The sequence below is a fragment of the Budorcas taxicolor genome, chromosome 24 (assembly GCF_023091745.1).
Source record: "Budorcas taxicolor isolate Tak-1 chromosome 24, Takin1.1, whole genome shotgun sequence".
Classification (NCBI taxonomy): Eukaryota; Metazoa; Chordata; class Mammalia; order Artiodactyla; family Bovidae; genus Budorcas; species Budorcas taxicolor.
The window spans coordinates 24191168-24214798 of NC_068933.1; the positions used below are offsets into that span (position 1 = coordinate 24191168).

The window sequence follows — 23631 nt, forward strand, 5'->3', positions numbered from 1 at the left end:
TGTTGGCACAGTTCTCATCAGAATATTGCACCCAGTGTCAACTAATGCTAGAAGCTTCAAACTGTATAAATTTAAATGTATTTGTGTATTATAAAAATAAAGATAAACATATACATATTTTACACTAGTTATGGAACAGCAATGAATGGTCAGTCGATCCCTCTTTCACATTTAACAGAACTGAAATCTGAGTGCTCTGAATACTGCCACCTGTACTGGAATTATGGCTTATATGTGCACGGAAAAAAAAAAAAAATCCCTGAGAAGCCATTCGACTTTATTATTTTTTCTTTTCTTCAAGTAGCGCTCTCCTTGGAGGATCACAGTTCTGAGGTTCAGGTTGTCAAACACTTGCTCCATAGTCTCTCCCGTCCTTTTCCCCCCTGCACCCTCCCCGCCTCATCTACAGGCTAGGTGTGCTCCCTCGCTCGAAAGCACCCTGAACACACATGCACGCGAATTCACAGAACACGCCTGGGAGTGTGGAGGGCTTGCTGGGTACAGAAGATGGTCCAGGTGCGTTCTGATGCTATTTTCTCCATGGAAATCCCACAGCCGTAGAAGTCACTGGTTTCTGTGCTTTTCCCCAGCGTTCTTCCTATGTGGGTAGATGAGAAGAAAGCACAGAAATGAACCAGGGAAACGGAATGATGTTCTCAATTATGAGAATAGCAAGCGAAAATTTTTTTTCTGCCACAGATTTTCATGTCTACTTCTAGAGCTCCGTGTAAAATAGTAAATGCAGACAACTAATGTTCCTACAAAGGAAACAGGCTTTTTCACTAGAAACCTAGTCAAACATTTCTGTTCATGACATTAAATTCAGACATAAAGTAAGAACTAGATAAATTAGCCATAACTACCTATTCCACTGTAATTTCACAGCTTAACTAAGAACCCTGAACTCCAAACACAGCACTGTTCCCTTTCAAGAAGCACACGCAGACACACTAAATAACTCTCTACAAGTAGGAATATATACTAAAACATGAGAATGAGTGTCAGTCTGGACTCAAAGCATGATTTTACTTAAAGACTGTCAAACTAAAAGCTGGAGTTAGATGAACAGAAAATGAAGAAGCTGCTGCAGCACCAGCTAATTAAAGTTTAAACTTTAGTCGCTCAGTCGTGTCTGACTCTGCGACCCCATGAACTGTAGCCTACCAGGCTCCTCTGCCCATGGGATTTTCCAGGCAAGAGTACTGGAGTAGGTTGCCATTGCCTTCTCCAGAGGATCTTCCTGACCCAGGGATTGAACCCGGGTCTCCCATACTGTAGGCAGACGCTTTACCGTCTTTAAACAAAGTGGCATTCAATTCAGATAACATGGTTAGATGAAAACGTGTGAGATGCTCCCATCCCTTATTTTAGCTTTCCTGTAATAATGCATGACGTGATGACGCATGACGCATAAGTGCTTGGCAACATTTAATGGATCCGCTTCCCCTACCCTCCACCCTGCATCTCTTTTTCAAAACTATTTATTTGGCTGCATCCAGTCTTAGTGGCAGCAGGTGAGATCTTCGGTCTTTGTGGCAGCATGCAGGATCTTTAGCTGTGGCAGGTGGGATCTCGTTCCCTGACCAGGGATTGAACTTGGGCCCCCTGCACTGGGAGTGTGGAGGCTTAGCTATTGGACCACCAGGGAAGTCGCTGGCATCTCTCTCTCAATGCTGCCTGACTTTCTAGAAACTGATAATTTAGTATCTACCTAACACACAAGAATCGGCTGAGAGCATAGGATCAATAACGTCACCAAAAATAGGCAGCTTCTATTCACTAGGTACTTACTACACGCCAGGAGTGGCCGCCTTCACCATAGTGCGTTATTTGATTAATCCTTAACTCTTAAAGCTCTAGCGGGTAGGCTCTGCCTTAACCGAAAAGGAAGCTAAGTTTCCAAGAGGTTAGATAACTTCCCCAAGGGCACACACCAGTGAACAGCAGGCCTTTAAAGAGGGTCATTTGACTCCGAGGTATGCTTGACAGCAAAAAGCAAGGCTGGAATATGTGGGGCCCTCGGGGTAGTTTCATGTGTCTTTGGCACCAAGCCATGGGGACTTTCAGAAGGCCTGTTAATATAGTCAGCTTCTCAGCAGAGAAGGTTTTGAAAACTGCCTCAAAATCAAGTAACCATACATCGAAGTGTAAAGAGGACAGCAGGGTGAAAACACCACTCCAGCCAAGCAGTTAACTCTGGTGCAGCGAGTTCTGGCTTCATGTGGGGCAGGTGCTACGTCATGTTTTTCTCACTCAATCCAGCAAATCTTGAGAAACACAGACAGTTGTGTCTGGCCGCCTGCTCCCCTGAGCCACGCGTAAGACTGAGAAACACAAGGATACGTAATCAAGGGCACCCAGAGGGAATATTCCAGTGTTCAGAGAAAAAGGAAACCTGGTTTGAACATTTTTCCACATGGACATCATTTTTCTTGTTTGGGTGCTGAGGGAAAGAGAAGAGCTGTCAATCACTAACCACCCCCCCCCCCCCCCACCTCTCTTTGCTCTTCCATCTCAAACTCGGATCTCATTCGACAGGATCCACCTCAAATGCTCCCTCTGGGGTTCTTCCCAATTCTCCAGGCAGGGTTCTTTCTCCTCTGTGTCCACAGGGCTTTGTCGATGCACCTGTCATTGCAGGTATCACATTTTAACTGGAATTAGACATAGGTTTCTCTGGTTGTATCTTTGGTTCCCATTCTCCCCAAGGAGGCTATTATATTCCTGATTTGATTCTTAGATTCTCTGTTATTTTTGTACTGTCAGTACTGTCAACACTTGGCACAGTGCTTGTTATTGTTGTTCAACTGGTAAGTCATGTCTGACTCTTTGCGACCCCATGGACTGCAGCATGCCAGTCCTTCACTATCTTCACTATAGTGAGGTTCTTCACTATAGTCCTTCACTATCTCCCAGCATTTGCTCAAATTCATGTCCATTGAGTCAGTGATGCTATCTAACCATCTCATCCTCTGCCACCCTCTTCTCCTCCTGCCCTCAATCTTTCCCAGCATCAGGGTATTTTCCCAATGAGTTGGCTCTTTGCATCAGGTGGTCCAAGTATTGGAGCTTCAGCATCAGTCCTTCCAAAGAAATCCCAGGGCTGATCTCCTTCAGAATGGACTGGTTGGATCTCCTTGCAGTCCAAGGGACTCTCAACAGGCTTCTCCAACACCACAGTTCAGAAGCATCAATTCTTTGGCACTCAGCTTTCTTTATAGTCCAACTCTCACATCCATACATGACCACTGGAAAAACCACAGCTTTGACAATAACAGACCTTTGTTGGCAAAGTGATGTCTCTGCTTTTTAATATGCTGTCTAGGTTTGTCATAGCTTTCCTTCCAAGAAGCAAACATCTTTTAATTTCATGGCTGCAGTCACTGTCCTCAGTGATTTTGGAGCCCAAGAAAATAAAGTCTGTCACTGTTTCCATATTTTTCCCTTCTATTTGCCATGAAGTGATAGGACCAGATGCCATGGTCTTAGCTTTTTTTTTTAACGTTGAGTTCTAAGTCAACTTTTTCATTGTCCCCTTTCACCCTCATCAAGAAGCTCTTTAGTCCCTCTTCACTTTCTGCCATTAGGCACAGTGGCCTCGTGGAAGGCAAATACTCAACAAACATTTGCTGAATGAAGGAGGAATAGGATGGCATGAGAAAGTCTCAGGCAAAAGACAGCCATGCTATAAAAGGGGTAGATGAGAAGGGTGGAGGAGATGAGAAGGAAAGAGGGGCTGAGCACAGTCTGAAGGACTGATGTTGGCTTCTCAGGGGAGGGGACATGTGGCCTGGGTCACAGGGATGATGGGTGTCATCAGGTAGGAGAGAAGGGGTGGCAGCTGGCCGTGGACTGAGAGCCGGCTGGAGGCCAGGTGTGGCTGACCCTTCACAGTAAGGGAGTGTCACGTGTCAGAAGCGGGGCTGGGGTCGGCTTGGGAAGCCTTGTGGGTCTTGCCCAGGATTTTGAACTTGAACCGTAATCACCAGGAAGCCATTCAAGGTTCTGCAATAGGGAGCAAGGTGATGGGGGTCTGCTGTTGAAAGATTATATTGGTTTTGAGGGACAAAGAGACCAGCAAGGGGGAGGCAGGTTGAGATACCCACAGGGATCTTGGCAGAGACAGGACGACTACAAAGCACGGGCTGAGGATAGAGCTCAATGGCCAGCTTCACTCATTCAAGACACGCTGATGTGCGAAAGTTCTGCACATAAACTTGGGGAGCTGAATAGATGGAAACAATTCCTTAAAAAAATAATATGCACTGACAAGGTGGGGCAACAAGTCACAGTGCACAGCCAAGTATGGGAAGAGGGGGAGAAGAGTGAACAGACCCCCCGACCCCCAGCCTAGCAGCGGGTGCAGGGTGAGGCCATCCCTGGAGAAGGGAGGCACAGACCCTGAGGGCTCTGGGGCGGACACATTGCACACCTATGGAGACGCTGGCACATCCAGGGGAGCTGCCACATAGCTCACAGATCCCACAGAAGAAAGGAGAGGTCAGCGTGGGAGGCTTGACCCCAAATCCTCCCAGGTCACAGAATCTGCCCTTCCTGGGGTGTGACAGCACACTCAGGGTGTTTAGGAGCTTAGGCTGAAGTGATGCCATACCATGTTGTATTAAGCAGCTCTTTTCTGTCCTCTGACGCTTTGCTCACCCCGGAGGGGTGGCCCCTCCCAGCATCAGCTAGTTAGTTCCCAGAGACAGTCAACAACTCAGATGCGAATGTGTGCTTCTCAACTCCACACCAGGGAATCCAGAGTCCACACCCCTGACCACACCCTTTATCGAGAGCCACACTCCGGGCCACTATCCACCTGCTCTAATCATTCCAGGGCCAGGCTCCACATGACTCAGGCGGTCTTTATGCCCCAGAGCCCGAGGGAACCGGCCAACCTTGCACCTGCCCCCTGCCTTGCCCGCACGTTCCCACAGAAACCACAACAGGGGCTCCTCGCACAGCTCCTCCCCCGCCCTTGGCCTCAGCCTCCTGACCCTCCAGCTGCTTCTCCCTGTATCCTTGGGTCCCCCATACCCCGCCTGCCCCCTGCTCTAAGGAACTGTCATAAACTGTCTTCCCCCCAGCAGTCCTTTCCTGATGGGTTGGCCTCACTATATCTCCATTTTTCCATCCCCACAATGTCAATTGTCCAGACATTGAAAATACGAAAGGAAGGATCCCACCTGTCTCTTTATCCCAGGAATGCACGGTTAGGACACTGACGTTACTAACTAGCTGTAGGTGGCCTCATAGAACCGCGTGTACTTCACCTTGACCCCTTCACAGTGGTGGGCAGGAAGGCGGGCCTGCTTGCTCTCTGCACACTCAGCACACATGCTCACCTGCTGTGCACAGTCACCTCATTAATACACTAGACGGTCCTAGGTAAGTCAGTGAGTGGATTTTACTCAAGCATCTATATTTGGATTTTGAAATTTTTAAAATTATTCCCTTTATAGGTCATCCACAGTATGCATACTAATATTTCTAGTAGAAATAACAGCTGAATTTATTGAATGACACTCAGTGTAAGGAATAATGCTAAATGTCTCCCCTGCAAAGGTCTCTCTAAATGCACCGAATGACCCCACGAGATGGTGCTGCTGTGCCCTGCACCTGTCATAGCCCCAACAAATCACAGGATTCAAACTTGGAGGCATAACTCCAGAATCCATCAAACAGGCTTGGGAAAATAAATACCAACACTGCTTTTAAAAAACCTATTTGCTGTGTTAATCAGCTAGAGCTTTTCCTGATGTTATGTTCCTGCATTACACGAGTTTTTTAAAAAATGACTTTTTTCCAAAAAGGATCTAAGGTTACTCATATATGCATTATAGTAAATCAGGCAAAAGAATCAAGCAATTTTCTTATTCTTAAATCTCCAACACACCTTGATTCTGGATAAAAGATCTGTAATCTTAAAGTGTCCAGCTCTTTGGAATCTCTTCATCCCAAACCCATCCTCCCACTATTTCCCCCTAAACTCTCCAAGTCCTTAGGAAGCCCGTATCTATTTAAGAAACCCTCTCTGCTTCCCAGAGACTTACCCTTAAAAATTGGTGCTCCTAAAGTCACAGATTGGGTACAGTAAAAATGATGGCATAAGGGAAAGAAGCACTATCTTTTCCACTTAATTGTCCAAGAAAGTATGGAGATACCTGAGCAGAGAGGGAACAAATTCCAGTATCAATGTGGCGGATGGGAGACTAAATAATCAGAGAAACACTGTTCCTCCCAGCCAGTGACAGCAACAAGGCAGGGAGCTGTCTTACTCCTTACAGAGAACAAAACAAATCAATGCAAATCAGTGTGACACGCCCCACAGGCAACCTCCACATTTCAGCCTCTTTTCCTTGTGAAATATCATCACAATATATTTCATTTTTCAGTGAAAAATTCTCCATTGTGATTAAGTCAAATTCATCCATTCCTTTAAAAAAAAAAGTTTTTAATCAAGTCCATACTAACTGATCTGAGTGCATTTAAACATACTGTGCCCATCTAGTAAGATAAAGACCACAGAATCTTCTTCATCCTACTTTTTACAAAAGCTTATTTGAATCGGTCTTAAATATCCTTGTCTTAACAATGTAACTGCCAAAATTCCTATGCAAAGTAATCATTCTACACTGGAGAATACTTGCAAACAGTAAGTAGCTGGAATCTGACTCAAATTTGAATGCTCCAGTATACACGCAATAATCCAAGTTTGAAATGCAGTCTCAGCCTTGTCTTTTATCATCCGGAGTACCTTATCAGGAGACCACATGGAAGAATGTAAGTTGCACTCCAGTTTTTTTTTAATTAATAGTTTTTATTTTATATTGGACTATAGTTGATTTACAATATTGTGTTAGTTTCAGGTATACAGCAAAGTGATTCAGTTTTACATATACATATACTGATTCTTTTCCTATTTAGGTTATTACAAAACACTAAGTGGAATTCCCTGTGCTCTATATAGTAGGTCCTTGTTGGTTATCTGTTTTAAATATAATAGGGTGTATATGTCAATCCCAAGCTCCCAATTTATTTGTATCCTGCAACCTCACTGAATTCACTGATGGGCTCTAGTAGTTTTCTGGTAGCATCTTTAGGATTTTCTGTGTAATATCATGTTATCTGCAAATAGTGGCAGTTTTATTTCTTCTTCTCCTAGTTGGATTCATTTAATTTCTTCTCTGATTGCTCTGGCTAGCACTTCCAAAACTACGTTGAATAATAGTGGCTTGTCTTATTTCTAATCTTAGAGGAAATGCTTTCAGTTTTTTGGTACCACTGGGTGGCATTGTGAATGGCTGCTGCAAAGCCTTCCTGTTCCATTCTGTTTGAGTCCTGTGCCTCAAAAATTAACCACACCTCTTCAAATAAGGAAAACCCCCTTGTCATTTCCTGTGTGGTGAATCTCTCCAGTTCTTCAATTACTTCTTCTTCCTCTTGTCTCTATTCACCCCTACTCTGGACCTCTAACTCCATCAGGTCCTCATTACTGAGTTCTTCATGTTGTACAGCAAGAAGTTCAATGAAGTCATCCTCTTACAGATCTAACTTGAAATAAAGATGCTGTCCTACCGCACTCTGTACAGTGACCGTGTTAGTCGCTCAGTTGTGTCCAATTCTTTGCGACCCCACGGACTGTAGCCCGCCAGGCTCTTCTGTCCATGGGATTTCCCAGGCAAGAATACTGGAGTAAGTAGCCATCCCCTTCTCCAGGGGATCTTCATGACCCAGGAATCAAACCCACGTCTCCTGCATTGCAGGCAGATGCTTTACCACTGAGCCAACGGGGAAGCCCTGCTCTTAGTTAAACATTCTTGTATCTTCTCTATCTGTTCCTCTATTCTTTTTCCGAGATCTTGGATCATCTTTACTATTACTCTGAATTCATTTTCAGGTAGCTTGCCTATATCTTCTTCACCTTAGCTGTTCCGGGGTCTTCTCTTGTTCCTTCATCTGGGACTTGTTTCTCTGCTATTTGGTCTAACTTTCTGTCACTGTGGTTTCTGTTTTGCAGGACTGTAGTTCTTGCTTCTGCTGTGTGCTTCATGGTGGATGAAGTTGGTCTAAGGGGAGAGGTGGGCAGCTGTGGGCTCAGGAAGACCTTAGGCAGCCTGTCTGCAGATGGGTGGAGCTGTGTGTCCATCTCTTTGGTTGTCTGGCCTGAGTCATCCCAGCCCTTGAACCTATAGGCTGTTGGGTGGGGCCAGGTCTTGGTGAAAAAATGGCAGCCTCCAGGAGGGCTCATGCCAATGAGTACTCCCCAGAACTACTGCTGAGAGTATCTTTGTCCCCACAGTGAGCCACAGTCCCCACCCCACCCCCCACCACCTTCACAGGAAACCCTCCGATAGCAGCAGGCAGGTCTGGCCCCAGCTCTTGTGAGGTCACTGCGTTTTACCCTGGGTCCTGGGGCACACGAGTCTTGTGTTTTCCCTCCAAGAATGGCGTTTCTGTTTGCCCCAGTCCTGTGGAATTCCTACAATCAAACAAAGTCTTCAAAGCCAGATGCTCTCAGGGCTCCTCTTCCCAATGCCAGACCCCCAGGCTGTGGAGTCTGACAGAGGACTCAGAAGTTTCACTCCTATGGGAGAACCTCTGCATTACAATAATTTTCTACTTTTGTGAGTCACCCACCCAGGCGGGAATGGAATTTGATTTGATTGCAATTGTGCCCCTGTTCTACCATCTTGTTGTGGTGTCTATATTTGTCTTTGGAGCTAGGATATCTGTTTTTGGTAGGTTCCAGTATTCTGTTGTTGTTGTTCAGCAGTTAGCTGTGATTTTGGTGTTTTCATGAGATGGAGTGAGCATGTGTCCTTCTACGCTGCTATCTTGTCTCTACCTATTGAATGTATCTCTCGTATGTCTTAAGGTAAAAGACATGTCTTAGCTATATTCATAGCTAACCTTCTAGATCCCGTCTTTTAAATGAAAATCAGTAGACAAATTGAGTTAAACGGCAGTTTTTCAGAATATATACTTTGATAAAGGAAGGAAATCTCTTTGTAAATGAAAAAGAGAAATATTCTAAGGTATCTAAAAATGAAAGGCAAACAGCAAGCTGCCATTTCCCCAGAGAAGTTCACACTTCCCTTCCAAATTGGAATTTTAAGTATTTCAACCTGTAGAGCAATAAAATGGAGACAGGAATTCAGAGATAAAAGTTCTAAAAATAAATTTCTTCTACTTTCTCCTTGCTTTCCCCACTGAAAAAATATTTTTGCCCCCTCTTATCCCTAATGACCAAGGCTCAGTACCCCTTTAATGTCCAGATTAAAGGTCAGTGAGGTTGCCTCTCAGAAATTCTGAAGGGGAAATGTGAGGGATGGATATGTTAATTAACTAGGTAATGGGAATCCTTTCACAGTGCATGTGGATATCAAATCACAATGTACCCTTTAAGTATCTTACAATTTTATTTATCAATTTTACCCTAGTAAAGCTAAAAAAAAAAAAATCACTGGTTGCCAAGGGTTAAAAGTGGAGGCAGGGATAAACAGGGGGAGCACAGAGGATTTTCAGGAGAGTGAAAATATTGTGTGTGATACTGCAATGCGTCATTGCAGTATCACGTCATTCTATATTTGTTCAAACCCATGAAATGTACAACACCAAGTGTGAATCCTAATATAAAAAATGGACTTCAGGTGATAAGGAGGTGTCCATGTAGGTTCATCACCTGGGACAAATGTTCCCCTCTGGTGGGAGATGTGGTTGGTGGGGGAGGCTGTGTGTGTGTGGCTGGGGGATATATGGAATCTTTCTGGATCTTGTGCTCCATTTCACTGTGAACCTGAAACTGCTCTAAAAAACTAAAAGTCGGGGTTTTAAAATATTGTGCCCTATACTTTAAAAGAAAAAGAGTTCTGAAGGAACTCATTTCTCTCCAAGAAACACCATTTCCCTTCTGTCGTTCAGTAAACAGAGGGGGAAGTGGGGGAAGCAAGTCAGTTCACTGCCCTTAGACAGCACTGGGCCAGGGATAACAAGTGTTCATATGAATTTCTTTAAAACTCACAAATCTCTTTAATACCAACACAGCAGGGAGCAAGGCCATTACTGAAAGTGGCAGTAAAAATATTTATTTTCTGCATAGAACCGGGTATTGTATTAGACAGAAGTAACTGCATGTGGGCATGAAATTTCTCTTTGAAATGATGACAATGTTCTAGGATGAGACTGTGACGATAGTTGTCCAACTCTATAGATATATGAACCATTAAATAGGTACCTTTTATGAAAGTATACAGATAAAGCTTTAAAAATGTATCAGAATCCATATTCTTTAGGATGAGAAGTTTTCAAAGCAACCCAGCAAATCTGCTACTAAATGAACTTTCATCTCATCTCGAAGGCAGATATCTTTGAAAATCAGCCCAGGATCACCAGAGTACGGAAATACTCATATTTCTGTCTGATAATCAGCAAAGGCACCAAGGAGGCACTCAGACACTAGGTTTCTCCCTGGAGGGTGAGGTGTAAGAGGACAGGCATTCCATTCAATTCATGTAACCTCTTCCCAATGAAATGCTGGTAGAGATTTCACCATCACCCAAAGTGACTTAATGAGAGTAAGTCACTCTTTTTTTAATCACTACTTACTCTTTATTTTCTCTCTGCAGGGGAACAAAACAGCTAGAAAATTTTAAAAAATGATAAGGAAGATCCAATCAAATAATAGTCGTCAGTGGTTTCTGCTTGTAAAGCTCAGCATAGCACCATTAATTTACATGTGGTCTGAGGCAGGTTGTTAATGACCAGTCTCATTTGACCTATAAGGGAAAGGCACAAAATGGTCAAACAGGGAATTAGTGATGGACAGGGAAGGCTGGCATGCTGCAGTCCATGGGGTCGCAGAGTGGGATACTACTGAGAGACTGAACTGAACTGAACCTGGTCAAAGAGCTTAGAATGCCTCTTTAAAAAATACTAAGATCTAGATCAATGACCTAAGAATCGGGTGATTATTCTGGCTTTCCTGGGATGGTTCTGGTTGGTGCCTGTTGTCCTGGCATGATTACTAAGAATTTCTCCTGAAGATGAGACTTGCTGGCCTCCTACCTGGGAGCCATGGGGCCGGGGGTGGGCGGGAGAACTTCAGTGAGGAGAATGTCCAGCACACACACTCGAGGACCATCTGAGGGACTCCTGTTTCTTAAAGCCTAGTGCCTAGCCCTAGAAATTCTGACACCCATGCCTGATCAAGGAAGTCTGATCTTGACCATCCACCTGCGTTTCAGGGGATGAGAGAGTCATGAAAGGTTACTCTCTAGTGACTTGCCTAAGTTAACTGGGGCTGGAGTTGCAAAACCCAGGCAGTAACTCCAGTCTCCCCATTTCTGCTGCCTGCTGAGACCCCGAGTCTCAGGCTTAGACCCATGCTGTGTGGACCTAAGGACCACCTGCTGGGACAGTTTTCCTCATCGGTTTCCAAATCTCCCACATTTGGTACACTGCTGTCCACGTGTAAATTAGAGCCTACACTGGGGTCGTGCAGGGCCTGTTGGTTTATATTTTGTTCTCCAGAATGTTCCTTTATTTAGAATTGAGAGTTACCCTCTAAACCTACCACCCATTCTATGAGACCCCTTTTAAAAGAACCCATTTCAGAACAAAACTATTCACAGAGCTGGGTCCAAAGCAGGTCAGTCACTAAAGGTATCCCCTCCAGCATCTCGATGTCTCAGGCCATGAGGCTCTGATTACCCAAGACTTTAAAGCTGCTTGTTCATATCAGGTATGAGAAACTGGGTGAGAGGGGAGCTGATAGCATTTCTGCAGGACATCAGGAGCCCATGAAAAGACACCGATAACAGCAGCTCAGGGCCACTGTGGTTTCTGAACAAATGGATATTTTAACTCCGACCTCGATCTTGCCTACTAAATGCCACATAGTTATGACAAACAATACGTTACCATCTCTCCTGCCTCAGGAAAATCTATACCCATGCAGAGTCTATTAAACAGTCGTTTCCCCCCATCCCAGACCTTGCTGTTTCTGTAAGATCCTTTTATCCTCACCCTATCTGTAAGAGAGGGACCAGCGGAGACCAATTCAAAGAATGGTAACATTTTGCTTGCTATGCTCAGGACTGGGGAATGGTCATTAAATAAGAAAAGCTGTAGAATATTCCTGCTTAGGTACTATGTAATCCTAACAAGCACGTCAAGGTCTCACGGGATCAACATACTATTCATATACTAGTGATGAATTAACACTATGTACATGTTAACCTTCAAAAGCATTCTGAAGAGAAGAGCTTGAGAGAAGTTTCCCTTGGGTGTTCAGTGATGTTTTCCAGCAAAGATGGATTAGGGATATTCTGTCTAATGAGTCAGCTGCTTTAGAGAAAAGGGGGCAGCTGCGAATGCATGAGAAAGCCCCTGCAGACCCCCACTCTGCAGACCCTTGGAGGGTCGAGAGACATGAGTTCCTATCACCCAAGCTCTCAGGAATGCAGCCTGATAGCAAGTTTCTCAGGATGCATGACAGGTCACCATTCTCCAGTGTGAACTTTCCAACCTCCCTACACAAAGCTCAGATATGGGGGAAAAAAAAAAATTCTGTATGCTCAACTAAGAAGAAAAATGGAAATTTCCTTCATGAATCCTTTGCTCATATCACCCAGATGACCAGGGATGGCTACTTTTCAAGATTTGCAGTAGAAAGAAAGGTATTTCATCTCAGTGTAAAAGTGGCCTGTTGGGTTCTTAACACTACAGAAAAAGCCAAACAGATTAGTTAACCTAAATTCATCATCTGAGTTTAATGCTAACATTGTATATGAAAGTTCACACAGGTATGTTCTGTGTCTTTAAGTCCATTTTGGGGAGGGTGTGGGCAAACTATACAGCCTCTGATTGTCAGGACTGATAGAGAATCAGAGACCCACAGGCAAAAAAGGGGTCCACTTCAGGTTTCCTACAGCTTTTCTTACTTAATGAGCTCTCACTGTTTTCTGAAGCAATGGCAGAATTAAAAGGAAACACTGCTCTCGTTGGTTGCATTATACCTGCAAGTATACTAAAAAATAGTCATATACTTTAAATGAGTGAGCTGTATAATATGTGGATAATATCTCAAGAAAGCGATTTTAAAATGCTCTAACTTTTATCAGCAAAAGAAAACCACAAGTAACAAAACATGAAAGTTCCTAGTTTGTTGTATAAGCCATGGTTTTGCTATCACCCAGAAAAGTAGGTCTGCCCCGGGAGGCGGGCTTTTCAGAGTTTGAGGAAAGGTACTTTAACTTGGCTTTTTTGTTCTTACAATGACTGAGGCAGGTCCAAGAGTGAGGGACAGGGGCTACGGGATCAGAACTCACTTGGAACACGGGCTGATCACAGTTGGTGTGGGTGGGTAAACCAAGGCAACATTCACTCGCTCGCTGCCGTTCTTGGGGCAGATGATCTCTGCCACTCCTTCTGGTCTGGGCTGACTCAGCAACTCCCCTGCAGGCAGAGAGAGAAATATGCATCAATGAGCGGGGTATACATAGCTTGTATGAAAGTTCTTGTGAAAACCTACTCACAAGGTATCAATCAGCCTAGTAGCTTTTGGTGTTGTGTATGCACGTGTATGTTTGTGTCTGCACACATCCAAATCTGTGCTATGCTTACTCTCTCAGTTGCGGCCAACTCTGCTACAACATGGACTGTAGCCCGCCAGGCTCCTCTGTCCATGGGATCCTCCAGGCAAGAATACTGGAGTGGGTTGCCATGCCCACCTCCAGAGGATCTTTACAACCCAGGGATCAAACCCAGGTCTCCCGAACTGCAGGCGGATTCTTTACCATCTGATCTACCAGGGAAGCCCTAATGAGTGAGACTGCCTTCAAAAAATGGGGCCACCTTGTGACTTCCCTGGTGGTCTAGTGGTTAAGACTCTGCACTTCCACTGCAGGGGACACAGGTTCCATCCCTGGCTGGGGAACTAAGACCCCACATGCTATAGCAATTAATAAATACAGGTTTGAAAAACAAACACAAATGGGACCACGACAGAGAAGAATCCAGCACTTGGGGGTGAGGGGAACAGGGGAGGTAGGAAGGAGAGAGAGTCCGAGAACAATCAATCAATCAGAGCAAAACAGCCTCTGTCCTTAGAACATTCTCCACGGTGAGGCAGACAAGCTGCTAACGGTGGTGGTGGGAAGGCCACCGTTCCAGACAAAGACAGCATCTGCCGCTATTTTCCTCACCTTCCTTTCCACAGACGGGCTCCAGAGATCTGTATCTAGACGTCGCGGCAAACTGACCCAGGGTCCCTGGAGCCCCAGAGAGGCAGAGCTGCCGAGGAGGCATTTGTAATTAGGATCTGGGCAGATGGGAGTCGAGGCAGCCTTGCAACAAAGCCCTGCGTTAATGATCTGGAAGGGCATTCAACTAAAGGTGTGTTATCAAAACAGCCCAGCTTCAAGCTGGCAAGAGGATTTCCTGGGTAGGCAGGTGTGCAGGTTTGAAAGGACCAACACAATGCTTTCTTATGAGTCATGGGAGCTAGTAAAAACAGATAATTCACTTACTGGATTACCACAAGCCCCAAAGGAAATCTGCGTACTTGCCCTGGATACAATCTCTCCAACCAGATCATCAAATCCCCCCTAAGACCCCCAGCGATGCCTTCGGTTTCCTCCCCGCCATCCACTTAACCAGGAGCACCCTGACCTTTCTCTCTTTTCATGGTCAGCATGGTGCTCTTGCTCAGAAAAATTCAAAATATAGATTTTGGTGGACAATGGTGCCAAATCCCCCTACTTAGAAAGTAAATAAACCAAAGAGACAAATCATATGCCAACTGGGGAAAGATGCTACTGCAAATAAAACACTGACTCTGTGACAGCCATCACTTGTATTACTGATTTGAAATTCTAGGGAACCAGAGTGTATGCCAACATGTGAGGATAAAAACCAAAAATCCTTTGCCTCAAAATCCATATCTAAACATCTCACCTTCAGCAGAACTCACATTGATAGAGCATAACCATGTGCCAGCACTGAACAGACAGCTTTAAATATACATCTCATTTCATCTTTACAATGTTACTATAAGGTTTATCCTCATTCTGCAAAAGTGAAAAGTGTGAAAGTGTTAGTTGCTCACTTGTATCTGACTCTTTGAGACCCCATGGACTGTAGCCAGCCAGGCTCCTCTGTCCATGGAATTATCCAGGTAAGAATCTGTAGCCGGTTGCCATGCCCTCTTCCAAGAGATCTTCCCGACCCCGGGATTGAACCCAAGTCTCCCACATTGCAGGCAGATTCTTTACCATCTGAGCCATGGGGAAGGCTGTTTGGAAAAGAGGAAGCTAATATGCAGGGAGGTTATGTGATGTACCTAGAGTCAAGCCTAGGCAGGGACTGACTGGGGAATGTGACCTGGGGAGCCCATCTCTGGGGCTCGTCCCCCGCACCCCCGCAAGGTGGAGACTGCTGCTTTACTCCAGAACACATCTTTCCTAGAAAAGTAGTCCAAAAATGTTATTATTCAGTAGTGAACTATTATTGTGAACAAGTATTGACATATTTGTACTGTTATGAAAGACAACTATTTCCTGATTTGAACATTCTTATATGGCTTTGAACAATATGAATCTAATGTAATTTGAGTTTCTTAACCGAGCTAAGGGCTTGCAGGAGACATAAGGGATGCAGGTTTGATCCCTGGGTCGGGAAGATCCCCTGCAGGAGGGCATAGCAACCCACTCCAGTATTCTTGCCTGGAGAATCCCATGGGCCAAGAAGCCTGGGGGGCTATGGTTCATGGGGTCGTACAGAGGCAGACAATACTAAAATGGCTGAGCACGCACAACCAAACTAATATAAACACCAAATGACTGCAAAAGCTAATTTAGCATCATTAGCTTGTATCATGGATACATGGTATCTGACACCAGCTAGGAAAAGATCTCAAATTATAAAAAGGAAAATTAAAAACATAAACATTAAATGCTCTCGAAGTCATAAAATGAACCAAAGTAAAAGTATGTTACACCAGACTGAGCCTTGGAAGTCATCCAGTCCAAATACCACTTTATGAGTCAGAAGCTCTCTGAATTTAACAGATTTGCTCCAAATCCCACAGAGAGCTTTAAACCAACCAACTGACCGCGTACCATGGGGCTACAACTGTCCCAAGAGGATGTTCTGAACCACTCATGCCTGTTAACATCCCCACTCCTGGGCCGCCCTCCCCTGCTTCCTCACCTGATACTTTCGATTTCTACTTTCTGTCCCAAGGTTACTCCCAAGGCTTGAACCTAGACTGGAGATCTCTGGCTTCCCCTGAGAACTCTCTCCCGGTTAAAATTTTCACACAGGCTTGGCTCCTTCTGCCTGCAGCTGCCTAAGAGCCCAGGATAACAAATGCAGACAGTAAGCCCCCACCCTGGCTTCCCCGATTTCTCAGTGGTGAAGAATCCACCTGTAATATAGGAGATGCGGGTTCGATACCTGGGTCTGGAAGATCCCCTGGAGGAGGAAATGACAACGCATTCCAATATTCTTGCCTGAAAAACCCCACGGTCAGAGGAGCATGGTGGGCTACACTCCTAAGAAAGGGTTGCAAAGAGTCGGACACGACTGAACTTCTGAGCCCACAGGGCACAGACCCCTGCCCCAGGCTGTGGTTCCTGCACGGCTGGCTTCCTTGCTGGGGGTACTGTAGATTTTGGTGAGAAGACCAGCTTGCCAGAGAATTTGAAATAACTTCCAGTTGACTATTAAGCACTGGCTATCAGCTTCTCTAAATCAAGAGCTTTATGCTCCCCGCCCCAGATTTCCAGACTCACAAAGGTCTAGGTAACTGGTTTTGCGTGGGTCCTACCCCAGCAGTGCTCCCAGCCATTGAAACAGTTGGAAAGTTGAAGGCATCAAGAAATTTCACACATATGAAAAAGTCACTTGAACTGTGGAAGACAGAGCAAGAAACAGAATCGCTCACAAGCTCCAGGACACATGTGCACTCAAATAAGCTACTGTACTGGGCCAGGATTCTGAGGATTTAAGAAATGTGCCCAGTTGCTAAATTAAGAAAGTAAGAAAAATAGCCTTTTCCTCCCCGCTAAAAAAACCCCCCAAACTAATCAATAATACAGAGAGTGGTTCCTAATGTTGTTAGCTACTTAAAATAGAAGCTAATCAGCTCAAATTTCCGTAACACAAACTTGATTTTCAAACAAAAGCAGGGCTATTGGTTGAGCATCTAATTAGTGGGGCTTCTCTGATAGCTCAGTTGGTAAAGAATCTGCCTGCAATGCAGGAGACCCAGGTTTGATTCCTGGTCAGAAAGGTCTGCTGGAGAAAGGAAAGGCTACCCACTCCAGTATTCTGGCCTGGACAATTCCATGGACTAATATAGTCCATGGGGTTGCAAAGAATTGGATACGACTGAGCGACTTTCACTTCAGGGAGATCTTACAGTGTGAGGAGGGCAGGGATACAGGAGTCTAATGCCAGGACCTTGAGGGGGCGGGTTCAGGCATTAGAGAGAATCAAGTACCTGAAAAGAAGAACGATGTACTTACTGTGTGTGCCCCAAAGGAAGTTACGAGATGCTAGAGAATGAATGCGAAGGACAGACGAATAAGAAGGACAGAAGGACAGTCCTGATTTGCAGGACTGGAAAAGACCTGGAAGTGTAGCAACTTTAGATTCATGATGCATCTGTTACTGCTAGCAAACGCTAATAAAAAGAAATTCCAAAGTTGGTGGGAACTGCAAAATGACATGTTATATTCACAGAAAATGTGTTACCAATAGAGTAAGGAGAAATATACATGTGACCTGGTATATTTCCATTTTTAGGGATTTGCTTCAAGGAATCGGTCTTTCTTTCTGGCAAAAATTATACAATGACTCTTCATAGCAACACTGTTTATATAACAGTGAAAACCTGGTAACCGTCTCAAATGTTCAACAAAGAGGAAATGATCAAAAATTATGACACAATTCAGCAGACAGAATTCTCTGTAGTCATATGAAACAGTGAAAACTTGGTAACCGTCTCAAATATTCAGTGAAGGGGAGATGATTATGACACAGTTCAGAAGACAGAATTCTCTGTAGTCAATAAAAACAGACTGATATTTCTATGTAGAAAGTAAATTTGAAAGTGCATTCTCATTAGAAACATAAGCTGATAAGGAACACAAATGGATTTGGAGTGCAATGGGTCATTCAGGCCTAAAGGTCCTCAGGTAATTCATTTTTATGCTTGAGTCAATTAAGAAAAAGACTAAGTGTGCTTCACACTGATGGGAGGTGCCAGCTTTAAATGCTGGTGCTTTCTCCTCTGTTGGCAATTTTCTATTCATGTAGGGTCTTCATACAGTCTTCCTGAAGAAGCAAAAATCTGGCCAGATCAGTAGACCACTACATCCACTGAGGCTGAAGTCTACAGTCTCTTAGTGACCATTAAAGTTATGAAAAGCTATTCTTAATTACTCTGTCTCAAGACTTCTGGTGTTAAAATGCTACTGAACTCTCATCAGCTGTTTTTCCCCCATGAAAGGAAAGAAAATCAAGTTTTATTATGACTTACCTTTAAACAACAGGAGATAAGTGAAATGAGCTTGTCTTTTTTCTGCTTATTATCAGAATTCACAAATATTGACACATTAAGCAAAATACTGAAAGTGTATCACTCTGACGACCCAAACCACAATATTTCAAAATGCCCAAACCTGTCTTTTACTGTGCAAATAAAACCCGCTTCCTGATCCAGGAAGTTCTGAGTTATGAACATCCCTCAAAACAGAAAAAGTGGTCTGGAAATTTTAAAATAGGCAATTATATAGGTTCTATTAAACAAGGAATTATCTAGATTTCGAGGCCTCTTTGAGCTGGAATAGTCTAAACTTCACTCCTCCACTGCCCAAAGTCCGCTGCTGTCTTTTAATTAAACGTGACTCTGGATGAGGCGCAATGATACACAAATACATGTTCCCACATCCCCTCAGGGCAAAGGCAGCATCCTCAGAAACTGATGAGCAGGAAGGCTTCCACTCTGCAAGCGCACAGAGTTATCAGAGAAGCAAAAATGGGAGAACTCCACGGTCACTTTTATATGGAAGACGAGAGCCAGAGAAAAATAAAAGGACATCTCGTCTTAAAACAGAATAAAACCTAGAAAGTATATACACAGGAGGAGTAAAAAAGTAAGTTAGTGTAGCCACTATGGAAAACAGTATAGAGGTTCCTCAAAAAATTAAAAATAGAACTACCCTATGATTCCATATTTACACTCCTGGGTATGTATCTGGGAAAACACTAATTTGAAAAGATACATGCGCCTAATTTTCATAGCAGCAATGTTTATAATGGCTAAGATGTGAAAGTAACCCAGGAGCCCATCACCAGCTAACTGGATAAAGAAGATTTAGTGTATACACACAATGGAATGTTAGTTGATTATAAAAAAGAATGGAACGTTGCCATTTGGAGCAACATCAGTGGACCTAGCAAATATTATGCTTCGTGAAATAAGTCAGAGAATGAAAAACAAATACTGTATGATACTACTTATATGTGGAATCTAAAAAATACAAACAAATGTATATAGCAAAACAGAAACACTCCCAGGTTCAGAAAACAAACTAGTGGTTACCAGAGGGAAGAGGGAAGGGGAGGGACAATTTAAGAGTAGGAGATTAATAGATACAAAATAATATACAGAAAATAGATAAGCAACAAGGATATACTGTAAGCCCTGGGAATTATAGCCATTATCTCATAATTACATATAATGGAGTATAATCTAAAAAATGAATCTCTACACTGTATACCTGAAACTAACATAAATTGTAAATCAAGTGCACTTGAATAAAAACATAAAAACATGCCACTGTGCACACTCAAGAGCATGAGAAAAGGGAGCAGAAGCAATCTCTTGATACCTGTTGGTTCCCACTAAACCAGCTTTTGCAGGTCTGGCTGCCTGATTCTGTCTCAGGGGAGGGTCCCCAGGGCTGAGCCTCCTCACAGCACTGTGGCTGGGAGGCTCCAGGTGGGCCGCTGCTCCGAAGAAAGAGAGTTGGTTGTACATTTTGGTAGTCCTGATTTTTTAAAAAATGCATTGTGATGATGAATTAATGACTTTTTAAGAAGAGAAACTGACACATAGGAAGTAACACAGTGAGTCCATGTCAAGAGCAGCAACAGACCTGGTCCCTTTATCCCCAAGCCCAGGACTGGACCCATCACCAGCCAACATCTTTATCACGAGGTAAAAACCAAGCACAGCTATGGAAACATGCTTTTCCCAACTTCTGAAAGTACCTGAAATGGCCATTTTATAATAGCCAATTGGAACAAATGGAAAAAAACGTTTTAAAACCAAGCGATTTAGGTCACAAAATGTCACTGAACGTGGTCTTTTCTATCATATTTAAATGAAAGGTGAAATTTATAAGTAAATTTAAAATTAGAATGAATTAAAGGTAATGTGGCTTTGGAACTGTTTTTGGAAATCCTAACATAACCTTTAAGTATACAGGAGACAAAATAACAGGCAGGAAAGACTTCACTGGCAAAAGAAATCTTGGTATAAATTAGATATGAAACAAAAGAGGAAAATTTATGTCCTAGGTCTGGTTCTGCTACTAAGTTCGCCATTCATTCAACAGGTACACAGCCACCACCAACTAATGCAGGGCAGGCAGCACCAGAGACTCTAAGAGAACAATGGGGAATAAGGTAGACAACGGCCCCTGATTTCATAAAGCTTAGAGTCTAGGAGGAAGACTGGTAAGAAAAAAACTGCGTAACTGCTTAAAACCTCATTACACAGATCATTAAAACAGGGTAATGAGAGAGAGACTGGGTTGCCTGAGATGCCTCTCCGAGTTGGGGACGTTAAAGCTGAAATCTGAATGAGGAGGAGAATCAAACCATGGGAAGAACATTCCAGGCAGAGGAAACCATTAATGCAAAATCATGGAAGTAGGAAGATGCTTGGTTGCCCAGAGAAGAGTCTAGATTGTGGGGTGAAGGAGAAGCATGACAAGAGGAGGAAGGAAGGGAGTGAGGCCCAGACACGGGGGACTCTGCAGACCAGGGGGAAATGTTTGGACTTTATTCTAAGTGGCAAAGAGCCATGGTGAAGGTTTTAAGTGCAAGGAGATCCAACCAGTCCATTCTAAAGGCGATCAGCCCTGGGTGTTCTTTGGAAGGAATGATGCTAAAGCTGAAACTCCAGTACTTTGGCCACCTCGTGTGAAGAGTTGACTCATTGGAAAAGACTCTGATGCTGGGAGGGACTGTGGGCAGGAGGAGAAGGGGACGACAGAGGATGAGACGGCTGCATGGCATCACCGACTCGATGGACGTGAGTTTGAGTGAACTCCGGGAATTGGTGATGGACAGGGAGGCCTGGTGTGCTGCGGTTCATGGGGTCACAAAGAGTCGGACATGACTGAGTGACTGAACTGAACTGAATGGCATCTGATCTGAGAAGATCACTCTGGCTGCTGTGTAAGGACAGCAAAATGAGGGCAGGGGGGCTCAAGGAGGCTCACAGATGAGCCCAGGGGAGAGGTGGTAGAGGCCTGGTCTGGAGAGGAGCCCGCAGAGATGGAGAGGCTGCTGTGTTCTGTAGGCAGTCAGCAGAACTTCCAATGACTTGGATGTGGAGGTAAGAGGCAGAGAATAACCAAGGATAATTCCAAATCTTTGGTCTGGGAAGGTGACAGCTGGTGGTGCTACTTGTGAGACTGAGAGAGAAGTGACTTGTGGGAATGAGAGAAATTAGGAGCTCTCCTTTAGTCCAGTTAGATCTGACTGTTAGGCAAACATGGTAATACATAATAAGTGTACGACTACTTGTTCAACTCTGGACTTTGGGGGAAAGGTTAAGGCTCGAGGTAGAGATTCGGCAGAAATCAGCAAACATGCGATCGGTGAAGGCATGAAAGTGAATGGGGTCACCCAGGAAAGTGAGTAGATAGAGAAGCAAAAGGAACTGGAGACGGAGCCTGGGGTGCTCCTAGCTGATGGCTGAGAGAAGAGAAGCCAGCCAGGAACTGCCACAAAGCAGGAGAACGTGGCTTCACAAAAGAAACCAGACCCCTTCAAGAAAAGGGGGTGACCAGCTGTACCAAATTCTGCTGGGTGGACAAGCAAAGGAACAACAGACATGGGGCCACTGGGTTTGGAGGTGACCGGAGCCTTTGACAGAAGGTGGGGACGGGTGTGTGACTGAAGAGGCCTGGGGAAAGAATGGGAGGTGGAAATGGGGTCCATAGCCAGCAACAGTTTTCTAAGAAGCTGTGAGTTATGTTGTACTTCCCACACCCGAAAAATAGAACTGAGGAGATATCCTTGTTCATCTCTGAGTTTCTTCCAGCTCTAAGGCTCTGTGTCTGACTGCTAAAGTGAACAGGTGCGTAGATGGAGCAGTGAGTGAGCGAATGAAAGATCACAAGGCTTAGAGGACAAAAAAGAGAAAGGAGCCCAGCACAAAGGCCCTGGAGGCCAACGTGATGAACTGCAAACGAAGCAACTGGCAAGGGGTTAGCCTCTAAAATATACAAACGGCTCATGTAGCTCAATATAAAAAACAAACAACCCAATCAAAACATGGTGGCTCAGAGGTTAAAGCGTCTGCCTGCAATGCAGGAGGCCTGGGTTCGATCCTTGGGTCAGGAAGATCCCCTGGAGAAGAAAATGGCAACCCACTCCAATATTCTTGCCTGGAGAATCCCATGGACAGAGGAGCCTGGTGGGCTACAGTCCACGGGGTCGCAAAGAGTCAGACATGACTGAGCGACTTCACTTTCACTTTCTAAGGAGACATCTCAACAAAGAAGACATACAGATGGCCAAAAAGCCCATGAAAAGATACTCAACATCACTAATTATTAGAGCAACGCAAGTCAAAACTATTAATACAATGAGGTATCCCCCTCACATCAGTCAGATTGGCCATCATCAAAAAATCTACAAACAGTAAATGCTAGAAAGGGTGTGGAGAAAAGGGAACCTTTCTTTCTACACTGTTGGTGGGAATGTAAATTGGTATAGCCACTATGGAGAACAGTATGGAATTTCCTTAAAAACTAAAAATAGAACTACCCTATCACCCAGCAGTCCTACTCCTGCACTTACACCCAGATAAAACCATAATTGCAAAAGATAACATGCACCCCAGTGCTTACTGCAGCACTATTTACAACAGCTAAGACATGGAAGCAATTTAAATGTCCACTGACAGAGGAGTAGCTAAAGAAGATGTGGTACATATATACAATGGAATATTACTGCCATAAAAAAATAATGCCATTTGTAGTAACATGCATGGACCTAGAGACTGTCATGCATAGTGAAGTCAGAGTAAGACAATATCATATCACTTATATATATATAATCTAAAAAAAAAATAGTACAAATGAACTTATTCACAAAACAGAGGCAGGGTTACAGATGTAGAAAACAAACTTATGGTTACCAGTGGGGGAGGATAAACTGGAAGTTTGGGATTAACATGTACACTCCATTATTGTATAAAGATAATTAATAAGGACCTACTGTATAGCACAGGGAACTCTACTCAATACTCTAACACTCTATATGGGAAGAGAATATAAAAAAACAGTAAATATATGTATAACTGGTTCACTTTGCTATACA

General features: G+C 44.0%; 1 protein-coding gene and 1 non-coding gene across 3 annotated transcripts in view; one reads left to right on the top strand and one right to left on the bottom strand.

The window, feature by feature from the left end:
- Positions 1 to 267: 267 nt before the first annotated feature.
- Positions 268 to 23631, bottom strand: part of MFHAS1 (multifunctional ROCO family signaling regulator 1) — a 109098-nt gene continuing 85734 nt past the window's right edge. The window contains exons 2-4 of one of the 2 annotated variants that reach the window (XM_052661445.1): positions 13332 to 13458; positions 6054 to 6164; positions 268 to 598 (exon numbers count right to left, since the gene is read on the bottom strand). In XM_052661445.1, coding sequence (XP_052517405.1) covers positions 6137 to 6164; positions 13332 to 13458 — 155 coding nt within the window. In that variant the 3' untranslated portion in view covers positions 268 to 598; positions 6054 to 6136. The remainder of the gene's footprint in view (positions 599 to 6053; positions 6165 to 13331; positions 13459 to 23631) is intronic. The other variant, XM_052661444.1, reaches the window with a different exon arrangement.
- Positions 13867 to 13939, top strand: TRNAG-UCC (transfer RNA glycine (anticodon UCC)). The gene has a single exon. It is a non-coding gene; the product is annotated as a tRNA-Gly (tRNA).